This window comes from Pongo abelii, chromosome 8 (genome assembly GCF_028885655.2).
Source record: "Pongo abelii isolate AG06213 chromosome 8, NHGRI_mPonAbe1-v2.0_pri, whole genome shotgun sequence".
NCBI lineage: Eukaryota > Metazoa > Chordata > Mammalia > Primates > Hominidae > Pongo > Pongo abelii.
In genome coordinates, this window is record NC_071993.2 from 94239549 (window position 1) to 94265154 (window position 25606).

Sequence of the window (25606 nt, forward strand, 5' to 3'; positions counted from 1 at the left end):
AAAATTATTGGCATCTCTGTCAATTGAAAGATGTCAATCTCTTTCATTTTTCCTAATCACTAATAACATCTACTAAAAACAAAATGTCTGTGTAAAATAATTTATTTGAATATAATTAAAGTTGTTGAGTGAGCTCAGCTTTTTAGGAGTGGGAAGGGAGGGGTGCGTAGATTAGTGGAAGATGAGAAGCTAGTGGGGCTCAAGTCCAGCAGGAGCAGAAGTTTGGAACCAGGACTTCCTGGCCTCTCACGGTTTTTTTAACTTCCTTACCTGAAATGATTTGTGCCATATAACTTGTCCTGGCTAAACTTTCTTAATCTCAACTGTTTCATTTAATCAATAACAACTACTGCGCCACCTTCATAATATCAATTTTCAGCATTTCATTTACTGAATATCATTTCCTTTCCTTCCAGACTATTTTATTGTGTCAAATTCGATATTCCTTTGACTCAATAGGATCTCCAATCCAGTGACCCCATTATTTGTTTATTTATTAGGACAAGAAAAACAAACTTTCCCAGAAACTCCCCAGTAGACTGCTCCTCATATCTCATTGGCTAGAACTGAGTTGCGTGCCCATTCCTAAAACAAAACTGGCAAGAAAGATAGTTACCAAGATTGGTTTAGACCAAATCAGGATTTTCTCCTGAGGAGAGGATAAAGTGAGCTTCCTGGGAGGCAAATACTTACACGTTCCAAAGATTCCAAAGAAAAAAAGAGAATACATACTGGGTCATTAACTAATAGTAAGTGCTACAGTATTACAGGTAAAATTTATCCTTTATCCCTAGCAACAAGTGACACCTTCTGAAGCCATTATTCATTTGTCAGGAATAGGGCAAGTATCAGGAAAAGAAACACCGAAATAAACTCTGTTTCCATTTATTGCATTCTAGCACTGGTTCTACCAAATATTTGTTGGATGACTTTAGGTAAAGCATCTAGCCTCTCTGTCTTGATTGCCACATCCACAATATGAGATAAATATTATTCTGCATACTTCCTGGGAGAGCTGGGAAGATAAAATGAGATCATTATATCACATAAAGCAAAGCAATAACACTTCCATATTTTAGCTTCCCACACTGCCTATCTGTCCTATTTTCATTTATTCATTTATACTTTTCAACAAACAGTTGCTAGTATTTTGCTTAATGTAAGATATGGGATGAATATTTTCATGATGACCCCTGCATCTAAGTTATCATTTAGCAGTACCTGCCTTATCTCTTGTACCGAATCAGATTAGACAGCATAGGAAGTAAGAATGAAAAGGTGAGGTGGGATAATAAGGAATGTTGTTTGTGGAAACATAATGGTTGCTTCAATTTGAGTGTAAACTGTCCTTTTTACTGAAGCAATTGCAACCAAGTGTGTGAGTTCACAGGTGCCTACATTGCTTTTTTGGCTTAGGTATTGTTTGGGTTTTAATACTGACTGATATATAATACAGACAAAGCAACTCAATCAAAGAAAGACGGGTCTACATACAACAAAACTGAACAAAATCTGAAAGAAGAGTGATTCATACATGGGCTATTGAGGCAACATGAAATGGACATTAATCGACTAAGTAAAAAACAGATTTCTTGAAGAATTAATAAAGAACTTTTGTTTTGGAAGTTCTCTATTGTTTAAAATTAGCCAGATGTGGTGGCCTGCACCTATAGTCCCAGCTACTCAGGAGGCTGAGGCGGAAGGATCACTTGAGTCCAAGAGGCGGAGGTTGCAGTGAGCTGACACTGTGCCGCTGCACTACAGACAGCCTCCTGCATGACAGAGCCAGACCCTGTCTCAAAATGTGGGAGGGAAGAAAGTTCTCTAATGTTTGAAATAATAAGGAAACATTAAAGGCTCTAAAGTCAGCTAACCAATAGTTCTAAAGATAGAATGGCTCAAAAAGATTGTCCAATTTTGGAAAACTAACATTTCAAAAAGTTGTTTCATTTTTTATGAATCCTAAGATTTCCATATCCTAGAAAGCTAACATTTCAGAAAAAAAATAAGATGGTAAAACACAATTGCTATCATCTATGCCTGTTCTGGAAAAATATAGAGAAGAAGAGAGTGTTTGGTTTTTTTAACCAGGATTTGGAAAGCCATTATTTATCTCTGTGATAGAATAACAATATGTTTTGGATGGAGGGTAATTCTGGGGGAAATTATATTTCTGAACAACAATGTTGGTTTGTGCAGGAAAATCACCATAGAACAGGACTAGAAAGTGTATAGCTACAGTTTCCCTCTTTTAAATGGGAATAGCAAAACATATAAAGAATATTGATAGGTCGGGTGCGGTGACTCACGCCTGTAATCCCAGCACTTTGGGAGGCCGATGCAGGCGGATCACGAGGTCAGGAGATCGAGACCATCATGGCTAACACAGTGAAACCCCGTCTCTACTAAAAAATACAAAAAATTAGCCAGGCATGGTGGTGAGCACCTGTAGTCCCAGCTACTCAGGAGGCTGAGGCAGGAAAATGGCGTGAATCCGGGAGGCGGAGCTTGCAGTGAGCCGAGATCGCGGCACTGCACTCCAGCCTGGGTGACAGAGCGAGAGACTCTGTCTCAAAAAAAAAAAAAAAAAAAAAAGAGTATTGATAATTTAAACCTACTACAATTTTGCATCTAGTTTCTCAAGTAGTTCAGTGGATTTAGAACCAACATTTGCTGGGGGGAAAGAATTACCAACATCAAAGTCCTAGGATGTGTCAGGGCACCAGAAGAGAAGTTTTGTCACTGTAAAATAACTCTCTTGGCAAAGCATGATAGAGACTGTAAACAGCAGGTTACTTCAGTGGTTATGTGTGGTTCAGTGAAGATCTCTACATTAATTGAAGCACAACTCAAGTAATTCAATGTAGCTCTGATATGCTGGAGAACAATCTAGCAGTTAGCTATCAGTGATGGTGTGGTTCCTTTTAAGCAAAGGTAGCTTGTAGTCTTCAGACTTGTGACCTGTGCAGCCTCCACATTCAAGTGAGGTTAAAGGGACTGCTGTTGGAACATGGATCACTCCAGCCCTATCTGTACACATGGACCCCTCTTCTGTTGGCTTCCACTGCAACAAAAAGCAAATAAACACTAACTCAACATCCGGCAACTGTTAAAAGAGGAATGATGCAACAGCAGGGCAGAAAGATAAGAAAGCTCAAACTTTCTTGGCATAGGCACAAAGTTCGTTGCTTAATGTAGTTATGAGATAATAAATATCTATGAAAAACTATTTGTCAGTTTATTTGATTAAGAGAGATGTGATAATAAGAAACCCTTTAATTCTGCTTAATAAAAGCAACTGATATTTATTTGGGGGCAGGAACTACATAAAGTCTTTATATAAGCTGTTTTGTTTAATCCTCTCAACAGTCTCATGGCTAGGTGTTATTATCCCCACTTTACAATGAAAAAGAATGGTGGCAAAATAATTTAATTTTTTAAATATTTCACAGGTAATAAGAGATGAAGCTGGAATCTGAAAACCAGAAAGTCTAACTTCTGAGACCATGTTCTTAGTATTGTATATGCTTACATAGAGAGCCTTGCTGTTTCACTACAGAATTTAGCTGTTTCCTTTCCTTTATTGTTTTGTCCCCAGAAAACTATCTTAGTAATCTCTTTAAAAGTAAAGTAGATGGCTGTAACTTAAAATACTATATATGACACCATGTAATCTTTTTTTTCTTTTTGAGACGGAGTTTTGCTCTTGTTGCCCAGGCTGGAGTGCAATGGTGTGATCTCGGCTTACTGCAACCTCCACCTCCCAAGTTCAAGCAATTCTCCTCCCTCAGCCTCCCAAGCAGCTGGTATTACAGGCGTCCACCACCACAGCCAGCTAATTTTTTTGTATTTTTAGTAGAGATGGGGTTTCAACATGTTGGCCAGGCTGGTCTCAAACTCCTGACCTCAGGTGATCCGCGCACCTCAGCTTCCCAAAGTGCTGAGATTACAGGCATGAGCCACTGCGCCTGGCCGACACCATGCAATCTTAAAAGCTGAATGACTATTTTTGAAGTCCTGTGGATAATCTGGCAAAAATAATTGAGCTTATCCTTTAGTATAGTGGATTGATTAGAAATGAAGTTCTACTCAAGACCCATTAATGTAGGACCATCAAGTTAAACTTTTTTTCTTTTCCACTCTGAAAAAATACAACAGATAATGTTTGCTTCTAAATAAAATTGCAGAACCATTAACAATTCATTCTCAGTTGGATCTCCAGAACTGACCATACAAACTTCTACTTGTTTCTCCCATTCCTCTTAGTTGTCAATCCTTTCCCATTACTTTCCCATTTCTCTCAGTTGCAAATCCAAACCATTTTCACACTTCAAGACTTAATTCCTATTCCCCCATCTTTCAAACTTGTCTCCTATGTTACTGTGGAAACTGAGGCCATCAGGCTTGAATTCTATGAACTCCCTCCTGCCAGATCTACAAATTTATCCCCATGTTTACCCATCCTTCTAACATTCTCTTAGAAGATAAGGTCTCATCTCCTTCTGGCCCAAATCAAATTCTCTACCTGTGTTTTTGGTTCCGTCCTCTCCTATCTCTGCAAGAATCTTGAACCATTAATTTTCCTTTCTGCCTCTTGTATTGTGTTAGATTTGCCAAATATATTGCTCCCATACCCACAATTTCTTATGAGGGGAGGCGATTTTCCCATGATCTCTGCAAAGGAATAGCCATGTTTCGCATTATGCAAACTTCTCTATACTACATGATTGGACCAAGTGGGCACCTATGTCAAAGGGCATCCAATTTACAGAGTGCCCAGATAATTGAGACATGGTCTGGCATGAAATCATGAGCACGGCCTGTGACCTTTTTAAATTTTTTCAAAGGCTGCTTAGTGCTCTAAGAATAGACATCCATTTTAAGTGAGATGAGTGGATTTTTATTATTAGAAAAGTTATGAAATGATCTTTGATGCATGTGTTGCCTGTGAAAGTCATTCACTTTAATGTTCAGTGGGAGTAAGTGTAATCCATGTAATTGCTAGAAAGCTAGGCATCTTAGCACAGGAATAGTAACACTGAACATTAGTAATGATAAAAATATCATTTATAGCGGCCTATTACATGGATTTTAAATACATCATCTCTGATTGTCATGATAATCCCATGATATAGGTTCTAATATTACCAATTTTCAGATTAAAAAAAACTAAGGCCCAGAGAACTTGGGTCACTCAATTAATAAGCGGCAGAGCTAATTACAGTCTGGATCCAAAGCTTAAGTACTCTTTGTCTTCTTTATACTATATTTGGCTTTTTCCTAGCCAAAAACATGGAGGCATTGCTTACTTTTACTTTATCTTTGTTATCTTGGCATAACATCAAAATAATTAGGAGCTGATATACCTAAGTGTATAAAACAGGATAAAATTAATTGATGAGGAATTAGGATAAGGAAAATAAAATCAAACTGGGGCAAATTTCATGTATAAAAATGTGTACTGTGCCATACATTTTATAAGTAGAGTCTCTAAAGATCACTTCATAAGGAAGAAGTGAATAATGACTTTGGGAACACTTGGTAACCCCTAAGGACTCAAAAGATTGGGTGTGAGAATTTATCATTAATAAGCATATGTATTAGGCAAAATATAGTGAGATGAACCTGGCACAAATGCTCGCTGAATGCACTTAGAAATATTATCAGGCGACTCAGCCTACAGAGCTTACGGGTTAGAATGCCTATTTTAAGAAGGAGCAGATATTTACTAAATGCTAATTTGAGCAAAGTTCTACAAAAATATCACTGACCATGAATATTCAGGCACTGACATGCTACAAAATAGCATATCAAAAAGAACATCTGTTGCCCTAAAGATGGTTTCCTGCACAGAACGCCTCCAAATTTTCAGCATTCACGGGCTGGCCCCGTTTCTTCTTGGTTAACATTTAGAGGCACGCCTAAACTTAGAGGCACACCTCTCTAAACCAAGGAGACACTTAAAGAGAAAAGGAGTAAAGATGGTGATGGGCTTACACAGAGCAATGTAATAGTGTCTTTGAAGGAAAAGCTAACTTACGAAAACGTGGTCCCAATTTCCTTAAATCTGGATCACCGTACGACTTCTGTAATACTTATTATTTCCCCAGCTGGCAAATAAACTGGAGTTCAAGTGGGAAAAAACAAGGTATTGTTCAGATTTATGATTTTTGGGGTCAAAGATTCTGAGCAATAACCTATTAAAAAACCCAGCTTTTGATTTGAGTATGTAAGTACATGGGAGGAATGTATGAGGAACGTATGGATCTGGAGTGGTGGTAAATACAGAGCATGTTTGCTTTGCAAAGCAGATTAGCTCATACTTAATAATAGAGTAAATCTGTTGGGCTATGACTCAATGCACCCAAATTCTCTAGATTGCTATGTCTCTACTCGCTAAGCCTTCGGGAACAACAAGCACAGAGCTTTTAGGGTGCTGTCTCACTGATGTCCGCGTTAGCTCTGGTAGTCCAGGTCAAGATTATACCAAAGATTCAGGACTTAAATTCCTGCAGAATGTAAGCCCCTTTCCAAGTTCTCTGCTTTACTGTATCCTGTTTATTTTCAAACTCAAATGGAAAAAACAAAACAAAAACCTTGGGCTTCAAGAGGCATCCTGCCGCAAGGCCCAGCGATGTGCATTTTCAACAACCGTCTCAGGCAGATTTCATGCTGATGGTTCAGGCACTGAACTTTGAAAAACACAGTATCACAAAGTAGGGATGGTGATGTAAGAGTCATCTGTAAAAGCTGTGCTGTTTTGGCAGCCTGGGAGACTAAGGTTTAGTGTGGGCGACTAAGGTTTAGTCCGGGCTTTATTCACACCCAAAACAACTAAAAAAGCGGAGGAGTCTTTGAGTCAATCACTGAAGCTCCGGCTAAGAGGAAACTCGCCGACGCTCCAGGGCAGCGACGCCGGCTCCACCTCAGCCACGGCTGTCTCAACCTTCTCGGGGTTTTCCGCCGGCTCCACCCGAGCCACAAGTCTACAGGGCTCCTCGGAGCTTTCCGTCGGGACGCAGGACCCACCGCCAGGGGCTAGTACCTCCTCGAGGACAGCTAAGCGCATCCCGAGGGCCGCCGGCCGGAAGCGCCCTCCAGACCCGCCCCCTGCCCTCCGGAGCCGGAAGCTGGGCATCGGCAGCCGGCTCGGCGCCCTCCACTGACCGCACCGACAATGCTCCGCGCGTCCGGCTGCCTCCTCCGGACCTCCGTAGCGCCTGCCGCGGCCCTGGCTGCGGCGCTGTTCTCGTCGCTTGCGCGCTGCTCTCTTCTAGAGCCGAGGGACCTGGTGGCCTCGTCGCTCAGCCCTTATTTCGGCACCAAGACTCGCTACGAGGATGTCAACCCCTTGCTGTTGTCGGGCCCCGAGGCTCCGTGGCGGGACCCTGAGCTGCTGGAGGGGAGCTGCACCCCGGTGCAGCTGGTCGCCCTCATTCGCCACGGCACCCGCTACCCCACGGCCAAACAGATCCGCAAGCTGAGGCAGCTGCACGGGTTGCTGCAGGCCCGCGGGTCCAGGGATGGCGGGGCAGGTAGTACCGGCAGCCGCGACCTGGGTGCAGCGCTGGCCGACTGGCCTTTGTGGTACGCGGACTGGATGGACGGGCAGCTAGTAGAGAAGGGACGGCAGGATATGCGACAGCTGGCGCTGCGTCTGGCCTCGCTCTTCCCGGCCCTTTTCAGCCGTGAGAACTACGGCCGCCTGCGGCTCATCACCAGTTCCAAGCACCGCTGCATGGATAGCAGTGCCGCCTTCCTGCAGGGGCTGTGGCAGCACTACCACCCTGGCTTGCCGCCGCCCGACGTCGCAGGTGACCCCCCGGGCGGCCCGTGTGCTGTCCCAGTTCTCCCACCCGCCCTGAATCCTCTCCCGCCTTCCCCAGACCCTGGGCTTTTCCGATGCCCCCAGTTCTCTTTCCTCTTTTCCCAAGCCATCATCCCTCGGGCTACGTCCTCCCTGTCGAGGGATATTACAGACTTAGCTATCTCTTTTTCCCCTTACACGTATGTTCATTTATTAATTCATCAGGTGTAAATTCAGCACCTTGTACACGCTGCCTGCTTTAGTAGAGTTGGGGATCCAACAGGAAAGGGGACAGACGAGGCCTCCCTCAATTTTTGCTCTCCCGTTCCCAAACTGAATTGCCCCTTCGAGCGCCAACCCGTCCCTTCCCCCTTCCCTGGCGTCTAGTTTCACAATTGGGCGCACGTTTTAAAAAACAGAATCTAGAATTTTCTTCCTCCGGCTTTGCTTCCGATACTAGTTTTTACTTATTTCTTTTTTTTTTAAACTCATCATCTTTTTCAGATGACTGTTTTAGGAACCTGATCTCAAGCCTTTGTGTCCTCCTTTTTTCTGCAGTTTTGTTCTTGTTTTTACTGTAGCGTTCCCATCATTGTAGCTGTGGTCCGTGGTCACAAGCAGTAACAACTCATTTATTCCATTAATTACACTTTTTCGAAATTTGAGACATCATCTAGTAAGGCCCCGTTATTTCACAGGTGAAGAACCCGAGCCCAAGAGTATGCCTTCTTAATTGTCTTTCTCTAAGGTCTAGAATCCAAGTCTTCTGTTTTCCTAGAATGAGTCTTTTTCTCTTAGAAAATGTTGTAATAGTTACAAATAATAATGATAGCATACACCTCATTTCTATTGTATGCCAGATATGCCTCACATTTATTTTACAAAATCCTTACAACCACAATCTGGAGTTGATAGTATTTTCCCCTTATCTCAAAGATGAGGAAATTGATACACGAACACATTAAATAATTTGCCCATTTTCATACAGCTAGCTGTGGACCCAGGAAATCTGATTCAGAGCTTGCTCTCTTAGCCATTATGCTATACTGCTTCCATTTGTCCAATAACATACCTAATAAGAATAAAAACATGTAACATTTTTGTACCACAGAGATGAGCAAGTATTAATAGTTTCTTGATCACTTTTAAGGCCAGAATTGAAGTGAGGATTATTGTTTAGCTTCAAAGCCCAAGTGAAAAACTAGAAGTAGGCTGGTTTGTAATTTCTTCTGTGGCTGTTGAACAGTGAAACCATCTGTAAGGGATTTCTCCACTGATTCTGTGTCATGTTATTGTGGGTAATTCAGTTAGCTGACTTGTGTCTAGTTATTTGTTGAATTGTGTTTTTTTTAAAAATGTATACTTTTTCCATTAACATGAGTGAAAATTCCTCATAAATCTGTTAAATTAACAGAATGCTGAAAGCAGAACATATTTTAATGTAACGCAATATCTATAGCGACTTCCTGGAAGAAGTGAATTTTTGTTCTCAGATGGCATTACGAAGACTGGCATTTGACTCTCAGTACAGAGCCAGGGATGAAAATACTACAGTTCAGAATAAGCCCACTCCTGACCGTTTTCAGTGTCGGATAGTAAACCCTTTGCCTAGCCACTTTATTATTCTCTATAGACAATAGTTTTGCCTATTATGTACATCTGGTCTTTTGAGGGAGTCTGCTGAATTAGATTTGTAGTTTTGTAGAAACAGAACAATGCCTTTGTTTTTGTTTAAAGACTAGCAATAATTAGATAGTAACAAGGATAAAATACCCAGATGCGCTTGGGAAATTATATTTTAGCGGCCACAGAAAAAAGGTGACAAAGTTCGCTTATTTTCCTAGTCAAGATATTTTCTTAAGAATTGCAATCCAATTGACAAAGTGAGCAGAATTATCCATTTCAAGAGAGACACAAACATACATATTGATTTTTTTTTGCATACACATCCAAAGCCCAGATAAAACTATATTCAATTTTCTCATATTTTATGTACAAAAATGATATACTTGGTGTTCTTTTCATGGTAAATTGTTGGAGAAATGATTGAAAAATGTGTGTTTTGAATATGACTTGAAAAAAACGTAAAAGGCACACCAGTTGAAGCATGATTATGAATGCTTCTCCAATACATATTTGTTGCCAAATTGGGGGCATAATGTAATTTATTAAATTTTAAATAGAAAGTTATCTGGGGCTTCAGTTAAAAGATAAACCAAGTCACAGGCCCAGCACGGTGAGGCACAGGAGACCCAAAACATCAGTGCGTTTTGTGCTGCTGTCAGTGGTTTTTGTCCAAAGCAGAATCTTTGTAAAGTAACACAGAGTTGGGAAGGTTAATTGAGAAAATAAAATACTCTGTTTAGACTTTGGCTTAGAGTGAACAAATAGATTCCATATGTTGAATTCTCTCTCACCTTGTAAGTAGAAACTTTGCTGATTTTTAGTTTGCTTTCTAAAGTTCTCCGTGCCTGACAGAAACAGTACTTATTAATGTATGATGCAGTTTCATTGTGTAGCATCTCTACAACACATTTAATCTTCAGTCTCTATTTCTTTAGCCTTTTCTAGCTATTCTCATGCATTACAGCCATTATAAATGGGGAATAATTTTACCCTATGAGTTTCCTGATCAATATGTGCTTATTTCAGCTGTGCAGATTAGTAAGATGTTAGTGTTCCTTTTTCACACTTAACATTTTCAATAATTTGAAACTGTCATTTATGTCAGTGATTTACAAATATATATAAATTTTTTTCTCTTTCAGATATGGAGTTTGGACCTCCAACAGTTAATGATAAACTAATGAGATTTTTTGATCACTGTGAGAAGTTTTTAACTGAAGTAGAAAAAAATGCTACAGCTCTTTATCATGTGGAAGCCTTCAAAACTGGACCAGAAATGCAGAACATTTTAAAAAAAGTTGCAGCTACTTTGCAAGTGCCAGTAAATGATTTAAATGCAGGTAATATGTCTGTTGTCTTTTATTTGAACTTACAGTTTAAATAATTTTGAACTGTGAAAATGAAAACATAAGGAAACAATCTTTTTTAAAGGCCCATAATTGATTTGCATTAAGAAAATAATATGTTCTGGGTCAAAAAAATTGTATACCTTGTGTTTACTATTTACCATTTTTAGATTCATATTCTTCTTTGAGTGTTATTTAAATTAACGTACAAGATTCTAGTTATATTCTGGAGTTTTTTTGAGGGCAGAGTAATATAAAGCCTCAACTGTAGGCATTATTTTTAAAACAAATTATCTTTTCTGAATTTCCCCCTCATAAAGTGATACAAATGGAAAAATCATATAAATTCTTTAGCTTTTGAAGCAGTTCAAAAGTACCTGTTAATGTGCAAGAGGGGTAAGTTTTAGAAAGTGGAAAGCAAAGTACTATGATGTTTTTTGAGTTATATGTAACAATGCTGAGAAGATGAGCAGTCATGTCTATCATAAGTTATTGCAGTGGATGGGCTGGCCATGCACCTTACCATCCAAACTGGTGGGACACTTTCGAAAGTGAAAGGGAACACTATTAATAATTTTGCCAGTTAAGCAGGTGGGAAACCAGGGCACCTGGTCACCTAGCAACGGGAGATTAAGAAAATAAGATTTTTTTCTGTTTTCCAGGAATTTATATTCCATAGGGTAGATGTTGACAAAGATACCTGCAAAGATTGTAGATTACATTATACTCTGAATTAATTTCCAAAAGACTGGAAGTAGATGTTGGGGAAAAAATAGATTAGAATTTATCAGTCACAGGGCCTGGATGCTTTATAAGGATCAAAAAGAAGATGCCTAGACTAGCATTTGAAATTGAATTTTTTCTCTCTCCAAACTGGCAGTACATTGGCATCGCCTATGGAGCTTTAAAAATTATTTACTTTATTGGGAAATAATTCAAACATGAAGATAACAAAAAAGGCTAATGTAGTGAACATCCCTATACCCACAACTTGGTTTTACTCAATTTTAACTTTGTGCTTCAGTTACTTGCCTTAAATAAATTGAGGTCTACTGGTCCCTTTCCTGGATCCCATTCTTCTTCCTTTCTCACCAGTGGTAATTGTTGTCATGAATTGAGCATTTATATTATCCCATGCCAGTTTTTATACATAAATGGGATATTGTTTTGCAGATTTTAAAACATTTAAGAGTGGTATCAAAGTTTATACCAGTCCAAAATTCTATTTTTATGCAACTTTTTGTTTTTGATGTAATGTTTGTAATTCTAGTCCTACATTTTAAATGTATGTATTTCATTCTATATCTATACCAATATCTAGCCATTATTCTGTTAGTAGTCAGTTAGGTTGTTGAAAAAGATTTTTTTAAAACTATGTTTAGTCTCTGAATGGGCAAGAATTATGTATTTTACTGATGAAGTAACTGACAGCAACTTCTTTTTGGAAGCAATATTAAGTATGGTAGTTAAAATAATGGATTCTGGAATTGGACTATTTGCATTTGAATCTTGACTCTACTATCCTATTGAATAACTGTGATTTTTGACAAGTTTATTAATGTCTTTATGCCACAGTTTCCTTTTCTGTAAAATGAATGTGGGAATTATTCTTGTCTTGTAGGATTATTGCAAAGATTATATAAGATTAATTCATACAAAGCATTTAGTACCTGGTGCAGTAATTGCGCAATAAATACTTTTGCTATTTAAATACCCTTTTGTTTACAAAGAGTGGTGATGCTATATGTATTTTCAGTAACTTACTATTTTTACTTAACAATATATTTGTCTCTAGACAAATATAGAACTGTCTTATTCTTTTAAATCCTGTGTTATTTCATGGGACATATGAATGACTCGATTTGTAAGTCAATGCTAGTTAAATTGTTAACCCATCATTGAATTTTACTGCTGTAAGAGGCTGTTGCTAATGCAGTCCAAATTCTTTTTATAGGAACCATTTTCCTACTGAAGTTTTTCTTAGTTTTTAACTCTTTCAGGTAATGCTACAGTGAACATTCTTGTAGTCTGTTTTTTACACTTGAGAGTTTATTTGTAAGATAAAATAGGTGAGGCCGGGTGCCGTGGCATAACCTATAATCCCAGCACTTTGGGAGGCCAAGGTGGGTGGATCACTGGAGCCCAGGAGTTCAAGACCAGCCTTGGCAACATGGTGAAACCCTGCCTCTATCAAAGACACAAAAGTTAGCCAGTCTCATAACCTGGTCTCCAAATAAATAAATAGATTTCTAAAAATGTTTTTTAAAGATAAACAGGTGAAATTGCTGGGTTAACACACATGAATATTTTACATCTTGACATATATTTTGAAATTGTTCTCTGAAGGTGTAGTAAAAATTTATATCCACAGTATATGAGAATGCTCATTTTCCCTTATCTTCCAACAGTAGATATTATTAGTCATTTTAATTTTCACCAATTTGACTAATGAAAAATAGTGTCTAGCTTTAATTTGCAGTTCTTTGATTACTTCTGAAAGTGAACATCTTTTCATGTTTAGTAGCCATTTGCATTTCTTCTAAAAATTGCCCCTTCATAACTTTGGTCATTTTCTATTGGGTTATTTTTGTTTTCTTATGAATCACAAATACCTTTTATGTGTTATGGATATATTAATTGTATCTTTTAACTCTGCCTGACAAAGGATTCGCCCTTTGCTTATTGTATGTTGCTAATATTTTAATTTCTTGCTTATCTCTTAGGTTTGTTGATGGTGCCTTTGATTGCACAGAAGTTTACATCTTTTACATAGCCGTATCTGTCTCTTCATTATGGCTTCTGAGTGTTGTATTTTGTCTAGGAATCCTCCCACCCCAAGATTATTATATTTTCCTATTGTCTTCGTTTTTTGTCGTTTTATTTTTTTTCTCAGGGGAGTGGAGGGAAAGGGTCTATTTCGTTTTTTAAATATTTACATTTCTTATCCACCTGAAATATTTTTGAGCTTCTGAAAGATTGACCACGAAATCAGAAGGGTCATAACAGATAAGTCAGAGCTATAACTTAAATAAGATAGTGTATCTAACCTCTTTACTTTGTAAGTGGGGAAATTGACACTAAAGAGAGCTTACCCAGGATAATTAGTGGTAAAGTCAGGTCTCAGCCTGTCTTCATCTGATGCTTTTTCTCCCTGTACTCTGAAGAGTTTTTTGGTGAATTTTTTTTTTCCAGTAAACTCTCTTCCGGTTAAAGAATATACCATGTGGACTGACTTCATAGTTTCAGAATTAGAGCTTCGAGTGTAAATAAGCCGTGTCCTTTCATCAAATGTACCTGGTACTTACAAGCCACTATATTGTATCAGGTATTGAGGTTATAAAATCTTTTCTTTACATAAGCGAAGTTTTGAATGGCTTTTCTGTATATTCCCAATGAAATACATTTTTTTTGTATTATATACTGCCTCAGGAATTCTTTAAACTCAGAACTAGTGCAAAATGCATGTAACGTCAGTTGATTTTTGGTCCCATTTTCCTTTAGGAAAACAGGAAAGGCGGTAAAATTAAAGAAAAATCAAAGCAATGGAGGCAACCACTGCAGTTGACTTTTTTTCTCTCTAGCATTAAATATCACCCACTTGTCATTGACTAGAGAGCAGCAGTGTTTTTATTTACTAACAAAGAGTACTTTTTATAGCCCAAGCGTTCATTCTCTTATCCCTTCTCTTCAATACCCATATTTATCTCAATGTAATCAGCAAATTAGCAGTGTAAAAATGCTAGATAACTTATTCTGAAATCCACTTCCAAAATCATTTGAGCAGCTAAGTTTGAAAAACTCATGTTGGTACCAACATTTCTGTCTTTAGTGTGTGATTTTTCCCTTTTTGTGCTTTTCCTCCTTGGCTGTCTCTCCTTTCTCCTTCCCCCTCACTTACCTTGCACTTCCTTCCCTCTCTATCTCTGTAGTCTTCTCTCTCCTTTTATATCTTTTCTGTACTTACTGCTGCTTCTTAGTTATAAAATGAATTGTATAATTTAAACTGTTTAATAAATGTACTTTGTTATTTGTAATTTTCAAGTCGAGTACTAAAACCTTTATAACCTTAGCCCCCCTCCTTGAACCCTCTAAAATTAACAAAATCATTTTAAGTTTTATATAGCAAGTCCTTGGGTTATACTTTTTGTTGATATTGCTAGGCAAATATGCTCTTAACGAGTAATTACCTGAGGCAGGAGGATTGCTTGAGCCCAAGAATCCGAGTTTGCAGTGAGCTGTGATCACCACTGCACTGTAGCCTGGACAACAGAGCAAGACCCTGTCCAAAAAAAAAAAGGCAGAAAAAAGTTACCAATTACAGAAAATTTCCTAGTTTTATTGGACTGAAATTTATACTTCCTCATGGTTTCTTCCTGATAGTTCAGTCCTGCACCCTTAAATTATACAGAGCAAAACTCTGAATTCTTTGATAGCCGGGAAGAAACTAAATTATTTCTTCCCCAAACTGAAGATGTCCATTTTATTGAGTTGTACCACACATGGCATTCTACAGATATTTAGCCTTTGAAAAATTGCAGAAAATAATGACCCACAAAATGTTACCCTTTTTTCCCCCCAGATTTACTTCAAGTAGCCTTTTTCACCTGTTCATTTGACCTGGCAATTAAAGGTGTTAAATCTCCTTGGTGTGATGTTTTTGACATAGATGATGCAAAGGTAAGTATTATTTTTGCAGTTTCTTTGCTTTTAAAAAAAATTTTTTTGGCTTGCTTGTTTGCATTTGGTTACTTGAAGCAGCTTTTCAGAAAATGAGTAGTTAGGCAACATAAACTGTTTTGTGACTAACTCCTAATTTTCCTTAAATAAAGAGAGATTAAAGGTTCAAATTGGTTCCACCTACTTGTAAATAGTTTAGGTTCAAAAAACTCTGGAAACATTTTTTCCATGATGATTTGATTTCTAAATCAACCCATTTACAGACCTACTTTTAACCCATCATCAAATTTTACTGCTTGGAAGGGATTATAGAGCTGATATAATCCCAGATTCTTCTTATGGGAAGCCAAAGCTCAGAGAGAATAAATGGGTTTCCAAAGTCCTAGCAACTATTTTATAACAGTTTTCATGGGAAATTGTGTTCTGTGTTTTACAGTGAACACTCATGTCCTTCGCCTGTATTTACCAGTTAACCTTTTTTGCTACATTTCCTTTATCACTATCTCTACTATATTAGTTTCCCATTGCTGCTCTAACAAGTTACCACAAACTTACTGGCTTAAAACAATATAAGTTTATTATCTTATGGTTCTGGAGGTCAGAAGTTCATATTGAATCTTACAGGGCTGAAATCAAGGTATCAATAGAGCCGTATTCTTTCAGGGGGCTTTAGGAGAACATCTATACCCTGCTTTTTCTGATCTCCAGAGGCTGCTTGCATTTCTTATCACTCAAACTGCTGATGGGCACATCGCCAACTCTGTCCTTCCTGCCTGCCTCTCGTAAGGATACTTGTTGATTACACTGGGTCCACCTAGATAGTCCAGGATTTATCTCTCCATCTCGAGATTCATAACTTAATCACACTGGCAGATTCCCTTTTATCAGATAAGGTAACATATTCATAGGATGTCAGGGATTAGAATGTGGACATATGGGAGCCGTTTTTTCTGTCCCGTGTGTATATAATCTTCCCCCCCCCCCACCATCAGGATGCTTCACCCTTAAATACTTGGACATTCATCTAGGACAAGAACATTCTTTTGTATAACCACAATACAGAATACTATAGTTCATATTTATGTATATCATATATATCACAATATTTTCTAATGTACAGTCAACTTTCAAATTTTCACGTCTTAAGTCTTTTATAGCTGTTTTTGTTTGCTTTGTTTTGTAAGATTCAGGATCTAATAAGGGATCATTCATTGCATTTGGTTGCATTTCTTTTAGTCTCATTTAACCTGAAAGAGTGCTCCAGCCTTTCTTTTGTCCTTTGTACATTGGCGTTTTGGAAGAGTCTAGGCCCGGTTTTTTCAGAATGTTTTTGGATGTGTCTGATATTTTTTACTTAGGATTAGATTCAGATTAAACATTTTTGACAAGAGCACTACGTAAGTGATATATGCTTCTCAGTGCATCATATCAGAAGGACTGATGTGCACTTGTCATGTCATTGATTATTATTACTATTTTTTTGAGACAATGTCTCTCTGTTGCCCAGGCTGGAGTGCAGTGGCGCAATCTCAGCTAACTGAAACCTCTGCCTCCCGGATTCAAGTGATTCTCCTGCCTCAGCCTCTCCAGTAGCTGGGATTACAGGCGTGTGCCACCATGCCCAGGTAATTTTTGTATTTTTAGTAGAGATGGGGTTTCACCATGTTAGCCAGGCTGACCTTGAACTCCTGACCTTAGGTGATCTGCCCGCCTGGGCCCCCAAAGTGCTGGTATTACAGGCATGAGCCACCACTCCTGGCCAGTGATGTTTGATCATTAGATTACAATGGTGCCTGCCTGATTTCTTTATTGTAGAGGTACTTTTTTTCCTTGTAAATAAAGAACTTCTTGGCCAGGCGTGGTGGCTCATGCCTGTAATCCCAGCACTTTGGGCGGCCAAGGTGGGTGGATCACCTGAGGTTAGGAGTTCGAGACCAGCCTGGCCAACACGGTGAAACCCCGTCCATACTAAAAATAAAAAAATTAGCCAAGCGTGGTGGTGCACACCTGTGATCTCAGCTACTCGGGAGGCTGAGGCAGGAGAATCGCTTGAACCCAGGAGGTAGAGGTTGCAGTGAGCCAAGATTGTGCCACTGCATTTCAGCCTGGGCGACAAAGCAAGACTCTTGTCTCAGAAAAAAAAAGGAAAAAAAAAGAACTTCTAATTTAAATGACTGTGACTTGAAAAATTTAAATACATGTTTATTAAATTAATTGAATAAGAGTTTCTTTTTACATGTGAAAAGAAATTAAATTCTTCTTTTAAAAATATAAGGTTGTCTTTTGATTGAGGTATTTTCTATTATTTACCTCAGCGATTTGATAGAAAATAATTTATCCCTGCTTAGGACTTTCACTGTGAAATAGGTTTATATACTGAAGTATTTACAGGTGAAATAAAATGATACCTGGGATTTGCTTCAAAATAATTCAGTGGTGGTGGTAGGAACAAAGCTGAAATGGGATTCGTTGAATGTTGATTATTGTTGAAGTTGGATGAGTACACAGAGGTGCGTTATACTACTGTTTTATATTTTTTATGTGTTTAAAGTTCTTCGTTAAGAATTTTTTTTTTTTTTGAGACAGAGTCTTCCTCTGTCGACCAGGCTGGAGTGCAGTGGCCCAATCTCAGCTCACTGCAACCTCTGTCTCTTGCGTTCAAGCAGTTCTCCTGCCTCAGCCTCCCCAGTAGCTGGGATTACAGGCATGTGCCATCATGCCTGGCTAATGTTTGTATTTTTAGTAGAGACGGGGTTTCACCATGTTGGTCAGGCTGGTCTCGAACTCCTGAACTCAAGTGATCCACCTGCCTCACCCTCCCAAAGTGCTGGGTTTACAGGTGTGAGCCACTGCACCTGGCCAAGAATGTTTTTTACAATTAAAAATTAATAGACATTTATGAAATTCTGAGATAATTAGATATCCTGGACTTTGTGTACCTTCAGCAAGCATTTTTTGAGTTTCTGTTCTGTGACAAGCACTTGCTTGGAACTAAAGACACTAACATAAGATAGATATTGTCCTCAAAGAATGCCAAAAGGAATGAAAGACATGTAACTAAACCATTGCAAGACAATAGGATGTCTATACAGTGATAGAAGTATACACAGTTGCTCCTTAAGTTAGGTGGGGTTGCATCCAGATAAACCAATGGTAGATTGAATATCTCAAGTTGGAAGTACATTTACGATATACAATGGGTTTATCCAGACATAGCCTCATTGTAAGTCAAGGAGCGCACTGAAAGTGTATTGCTTTTGAACCATTGTAAAGTTGAAAAATTTTAAGTCAAACCATCATAAGTTGCGGACTGCCCGTAAAAGGTGTAGTGGGGCACAAAGGAGAAAGTTAATTTGTAGGATAGCTTTTTTGCAATTTGTGTCTTCTTTAATAAGTATATCTAGATTTTCTCTCTCCTGGGATTAGTTTTGGTATTTAATATACCTATAAAAGTCATTTATGTTATCCATTATTTGCTGAATTAAGCAAATATATCTTTTGATTTTAAAAAGTGTTTTCCTTCTCTGAAATTATTTCTCCATAATTACTTGTGTATTTTTGCTTTCAATTTTTTCTTTATTACGGTAGTTTATTGTTTAATTTATTTTTTCCCTAAGAAACAGTTTAGCTTTATCTGTTTTTGAACTTTATAAAGATGGAATTACTCAGTGTGTATTTTTTCTCTTTTGGTATCTAGCTCTTGTTCAACATTAAGTTTTTAAGATTTATTTGGGAGCTAAATGGTGAGAACACATACACGGATAGAGGGGAACAACATACACTGGGGCCTTTCAGAGGGCAGAGGATGGGAGGAGGGAGAGGATCAGGAAAAATAACTAATGGGCACTGGGATTAATAACTGGGTAATGAAATAATCCATACAACAAACTCCCACGACACAAGTTTAAAAAAAAGCTCCCCATTTATAGATTGCTACTTAGAAGGCAGGGATTTGAACTGGGAGGAATTTAAAATGATCTTGACCTGTTGTGTTGTGAAAAGGTTTACAAATTTCAGGAAAATGTACCTCTTCTCAAATGGATTGGTAATTATGAGGTCACAGACATTTCTCAGGATTCTGTAAAACATGTACCTGTAGCAGAGTATTAGAGGAGATTGAAGCAAAGGGGCAAGAGGTAACTTCTTGGGGGTGATTAAGTCATTGTATTATCATGGTGGGGGCAGGTTATACAGTTGTTTATATTTGTCAAAAGTCATCAACCTGTATATTTACATCATGTGTATGTAAATTACAATTTAATAAAGTTTTAAAAATGAAAAAAGATTTATGAGGTTGCATATAGCTACAATTTTTAATTTTCATTACTGTATAATATTCCATTATATGAGTATTTTACAGTTTATTCATTATCTTTTTGGTAGACATTGTTTTTAGTTTGGGGCTATTATGAACCTTGTTGCTATAAACATTATTGTATATGTTTATTGGGGTACAGGTATACCTGTTTCTGAAGGTGTATGTCTGGTAGAATTGTCGATTCTTGTGCTTCAGCCTCCTTAGTAGCTGGGACCACAGGCATCTGCCACCACACCTGGCTAATTTTTGTATTTTTAGTAGAGACGGGGTGTTGCCATGTTGCCCAGGCTGGTCTTGAACCCTTGACCTCAAGGGAGCCACTTGCCTCGGCCTCCCAAACTGCTGGGATTACAGGTGTGAGCCACCGCACCCGGCCTTTTTTTTTTTTTTTTGAGACAGAGTCTTGCTCTTTCACCCAGGTTGGAGTACAGAGGCGTGATCTCGGCTCACTGCAAGCTCCAGCTCCCGGGTTCAAGCCATTCTGCTGCCTCAGCCTCCCGAGCAGCTGGGACTACAGGTGCCCGCCACCGTACCTGGCTAATTTTTTGTATTTTTAGTAGAGACGGGGTTTCACTGTGTTAGCCAGGATGGTCTTGATCTCCTGACCTCGCGATCCGCCCGTCTTGGTCTCCCAAAGTGCTGGGATTACAGGCGTGAGCCACCGCACCCGGCCCTTTTTTTTTAAATATAAAGTTTTAGTAGTAAGCACGTGAGAATTTTTAAAATCTTCAGTTGCCTCCTTTTTATTTCTAATAGTAGATTTTATTATTTGAATAGATTGAACAGACTTTTATCTAATTCCTTTTTAAATTTCTTAGCGTTTACGTCTCTTTGTTAACTTCTTGATTTAATTGCCTTTGTGTAAGGACAAACTCTCTCAAGCCGTGTTTTTCCTCTACTCTCACACCACCACCACAATCATCAACACAGAAGACTTCTGTGACCAAATGTGTGGGAACCTTTCCCCTGCACAACAAGCAGCTGGATGTCCTCCAGTTCAGTTCTAACATTGTCTACTTGGAGGTAGTATTAGATCCCACAGGTTGAGGGCTCAGTCCCCAAGTGCCCCATCGGTACTCTTCTGCTCAACTGGCTTCAAGTTGGCGTTCCCATGACCTCTTCTTTGGGTTCAGTTAATTTGCTGTAGCAGCTTACAGAACTCAAGGAAACACTTTTGCTGGTTTATTATAAAGGATGTTACAAAGGATACAGATGAAGAGATGAGTAGGGTGAGATATGGGGGAAGGGATGTGGAGCTTCCATGTCCTCCCTGGGCATGCCACCCTCCAGGAAGCTCCACATGTTCAGCCATCTGTAAGCTCTCTAAACCCAGTCCTCTTGGGTTTTTATGGAAGTATTCCTTCCCCCCAGGATATGAGGCAGGACCCTTTCAGGGCAGGATCTTAAGACTCCCAGAAAGGCAGGAAGATTAGAGTTCTGCCTCCACACAGGTGAAAGGGAGGCAAGAGAGAGATTCTGTTTCCTGAGGCCTGCCCCGGAGGCCTAACACACCCAGCATTATACCAAAAGACTACAACAAGGGATATGGGAGTTACAAACCAGGAAGTGTGGACGAAAGCCAATATATACATATCATAACACCCCAGGTCAGCCCCTGGTTTTCAAAGAGGGATACCTTACATCAAAAGAATATACACAATCATTAATAATTAATCCAGTCCATCATCTTGTATGAATGTCTTCCAGGGCAAGGCCACTCAGGTTTGCCGGCTTCCTGTCAATCCTGTCAGGCAGGTTCCAGAACCAGGAGTGGTCTTGGCAAATATATAGCTTCACCATTTCATGCATCTGTCATACTTAAGCTAAGAAACAGTATCACCTTTTGCTCTGAGCCTCGTTCAAGGCGTTCATGTAATATTTCATTTCCTTCAATTTATAACCCGTTTATTCATCCTTTTACCCTCAGCTATTCTCCTTTTCTTCGTTAATAAATATCTACACTTCTGCCTTTGGAAGGGACACAAGTTGCCATTGTGCTGTGCTAGTCTAGATTGTAGGCAGCAATGCTAGTGTAGCAAGTAGCTCCTCCTCACCCCTTTAATGTATTTTTTGTTTTGTTTTTATATATGGCACTGACCCACTCCTGCTCTTAAAACTTACTATGACTTGCACTTAGTTTCTCTAGGAGCTCTTTTGGGAAGAAAGGTTTGTGACTATTGCAGTCATCTTGAACCTCTTTTGGGTTACATATTTTAGTCCCCTAGTTGTGGTTTTAGCTACAGGTTTTAGTTCTAGATAGAGGTTTTAGTTCTCCACTTCTACAAGAGCAAATAATCAAATGATACATAAGTGGAAAATTTAACCCTCAGATAAAGGCTACTTAATTACCAGCTCCCGGTTCCAGACCTTTCAGCAGAGGTTAATAACTGTAATCAGTGATAGGTAGGTTGAAAACCGTTTTCTATACTTTTATAATCTGTATCATTCTTAGAAATATAAAAGGTATAATGTGTATGTGTGTGTGTTTGTGTGTGTGTGTGTGTTGGTAATAAATGGTATTATAGGGTATGTATTATTTTTAATGGGTTCTTATTCAACATTCTGTCTTGGAGATTTTTCCATGTCAGTACATGGAAATCTATAATATAGAACTTTTTGATAACTGCAAAGTATTCTGAAGTATGTGTATACCATAGTTTATTTAACCATCTACCTACTATTGGAATTTAGTTGTTTCTGGGGATTTTTTGGCTTCTATAAGCAGTGCTACTGTAAGTCATTCTTGTACATTCTCTCTGGTGTTCCTCTGTGAATATCACTTTATAAGAAATGGAATTAAATGGGTCATAGGGTATGTGTGTTTTCATGGATTTTGCCAATTTGCCATCTAGAATGTCTATACCAATATACATTCCTTCCAACAGTACCCATTTCCCCATATCCTTGGTACACTTTTATTATTATTTTTTCACCAAACTGATACATAAACCAAAGTAACTCATTTTCTATTTGACTTCTACCTTCTCAAAATTCTTAAACATTTCTCATCCACCTATGGTATCTTTCTGTGCTTTAATGAATATTCTTCTTCTTTATTCTTTCTTCTAAATGTATCCTTGACATTTAGAAGAAAGAATAAAGAAGAATATTAATATAATATCATCTTAATTTAATGTTAGAAGAAAGGAGAGGTGAGCACCATGTCCTTACTCCACCCTCTTGAGCTGTCCTGACCTTGGATGATTGGCTGTGAGCACTGGCTTGCTCTTGCACACCAGCATCTACATTCCCCCAATCCAAATTTGTGAGGCTACATAAATCTCTCTGTGGTATGAACCTTTGGGACCAACTCTTAAATGCTGGAAAGGACAAATACTATATTTTGTGCAGAATGGTAATTAAACACTGTAACCATTTCTTAGGGAATCATTATTAAATCAGGGAATCTGTTATATTTTTGAAAATATATTAGAAATTATTTTTGAATTTTTTTAGGTATTAGAATATTTAAATGATCTGAAACAATATTGGAAAAGAGGATATGGGTATACTATTAACAGTCGATCCAGCTGCACCTTGTTTCAGGATATCTTTCGGCACTTGGACAAAGCAGTTGAACAGAAACAAAGGTAAGAACTTTCTAAAAAATTTGAAGTACATTTTGAGTTACTATTAAACTTCTGGAAAATTTTTTATGAACAATTTTAAAAAATAGTTTTTGCTTGTGTTTTAAAAAATATTTTAATATAATGTGATACAAAAGAATTCGATAACATATATGTAAGTTATACGAACCTTCCACTCTACCCAAGAACTAGAATATTAATAATAACTTGCATTTGTTTACTTATGTGTTCCTCAACTATTCCATTTTCCTGCCTCCTCTTGCCTTTCCCTTTCCTCCGGAAACTATTCTTTGGAATTTTGTATTTGTCATTCCTTCGCCTCTTTAAAACAGTTTATATTATGAATGTATTGGTGCCCAAAGAATATATTTAGTTTTTCTTGGAATCATACTGCTTATTGTCTTTTGGGACTTGCTTTGTTTCCCCCCCTCACCTTTATGTTTTTAATATTCAACATATTATTGCATATAGCTATAGTTCATTTTCACTGTAGTACAATATTCAATAATGTGAATATACCATAATTTATACCATCTACTCCTGTCAATGGGCATTTAGATAGTTCCTATCTTTTGCTATTATAAATAGTGTAATTATGAACTCTATGTGGCTCCTGCTGTGAATGTGCAACATATTTTTATTTTGAAAGAGAAAAAGGTTTTGTTAACATTTATAATTTTCAATTAAAAATAATTTTTCTTGACTTGAACCTTTGATAGAACCTCAATTCCAGGCTTGTTTGAAACTTCTGGGCTCAAGGAATCCTCTCCCGTTGGTCTCCCAAAGTGTTGGGATTACAGGCATGAGCCACTGCACCCAGCTGAGCACAGAGAACTTTGTAGGTGGTAGAAGTTTTCCCAAACTGGATTGTGGTGATTACACACACAGCTGTATACATTTGTTATAAGATATCTAACTCTCTAATTAAAACTGATTAATTTCATGGTAGTTATGCTTCAGTAAAACTTAATCTGAGTATTTAACAAAAGTATAAAAAAAAACGGAATGAAATAATTTTTTGGTAAAAGTGGAAAAATTTTTTTTTAAAGAAGACTCCATTTTTCTGAATTAGTAAAGTTTTTTTTACAAGACAACACCAAAATGCTTATGACATAATTACTGAAAATGTTTTAAAATTATTAGATCGCTTCCCTGCGTTGATGCGCAATATATTGGAAAATAATTGAATTTTTTTAAATTAAGGATTTTACAGTGTCATAGGGTCATTATTTTTTAAAACAGTTTGAGAAATAATTCATATACAGGCATGTCTCAAAGATACTGCAAGTTCAATTCCAGACCACTGCAAAAAAGTGAATATCACAATGAAGGGAGTCACACAATTTTTTTGGTTTCCCGGTGCGTATAAAAGTTACGTTTTTACTATAATAAGCGTGCAACAGCATTTTGTCTTAAAAAACAATACATACATACCTTAATTTAAAAATGCTTTATTACTAGGAAATGCCCAGGATCATCTGAGCCTTCAGAGAGTTGTAATCTTTTTGCAGGTGAAGGGTCTTGCCTCAGGTGTTGATGGCTGCTGACTGATGAGAGTGGTGGTTGCTGAAGGCTGGGGTGGCTGGGGCAATTTATTGTAAAAGAAAATATCAATGAGGTTTGCTGCATCAGTTGACTCTTTCTTTCATGAAAGATGTCTCTGTAACACATGATGCTGTTTAATAGCATTTTACCCACAGTAGAACATATTTTAAAATTGGAGTCAGTCCTCTCAAAGCCTGTCACTGCTTGGTCAACTGTCACAATCCTTTGTTGTCGTTTCAACAATATTCATAGCATCTTCACCAGGCATAGATTTCATCTCAAGAAACCACTTTGTTCATCCATAAGAAGCAACTCCTCATGTGTTCAATCACGTCTTTGGGCACCACTTGTAATTTTCTTGCGATTTCCACCACATCTGCAGCTACTTCCTATCATCCATGAGGGTTGGAATCAGCCTCTTCCATACTCCTGGTAATGTTGATATTTTGACCTCCTCCCATGAATTACAAGTATTCTTAATGGCATCTAGAGTGGTGAAACCTTTCTGGGAGGTTTCCAGTTTACATTCCTCAGATCCATTAAAGGAATTGCTGTCTATGACAGCTCTAGCCTTATGACATTTATTTCTTAAATAAATAATATTTCTCTTTTATATGAAATTTCTTTTTTTTTTTTTTTTTTTTGGAGACAGAGTCTTGTTCTGTTGCCCAGGCTGGAGGGCAGTGGCATGATCTCGGTT

At 38.1% G+C, this 25606-nt stretch overlaps 1 protein-coding gene across 4 annotated transcripts in view; it reads left to right on the top strand.

The window, feature by feature from the left end:
* The first annotated feature begins 7136 nt into the window (after positions 1–7136).
* MINPP1 (multiple inositol-polyphosphate phosphatase 1) overlaps positions 7137–25606 on the top strand; it is a 74664-nt gene continuing 56194 nt past the window's right edge. Inside the window, exons 1-5 of one of the 4 annotated variants that reach the window (XM_054521622.2) lie at positions 7178–7814; positions 10576–10773; positions 15359–15456; positions 23231–23364; positions 25159–25391. In XM_054521622.2, the coding sequence (XP_054377597.2) occupies positions 7178–7814; positions 10576–10773; positions 15359–15456; positions 23231–23364; positions 25159–25342 (1251 nt within the window). In that variant the 3' untranslated portion in view covers positions 25343–25391. 4 annotated transcript variants of the gene reach the window in all.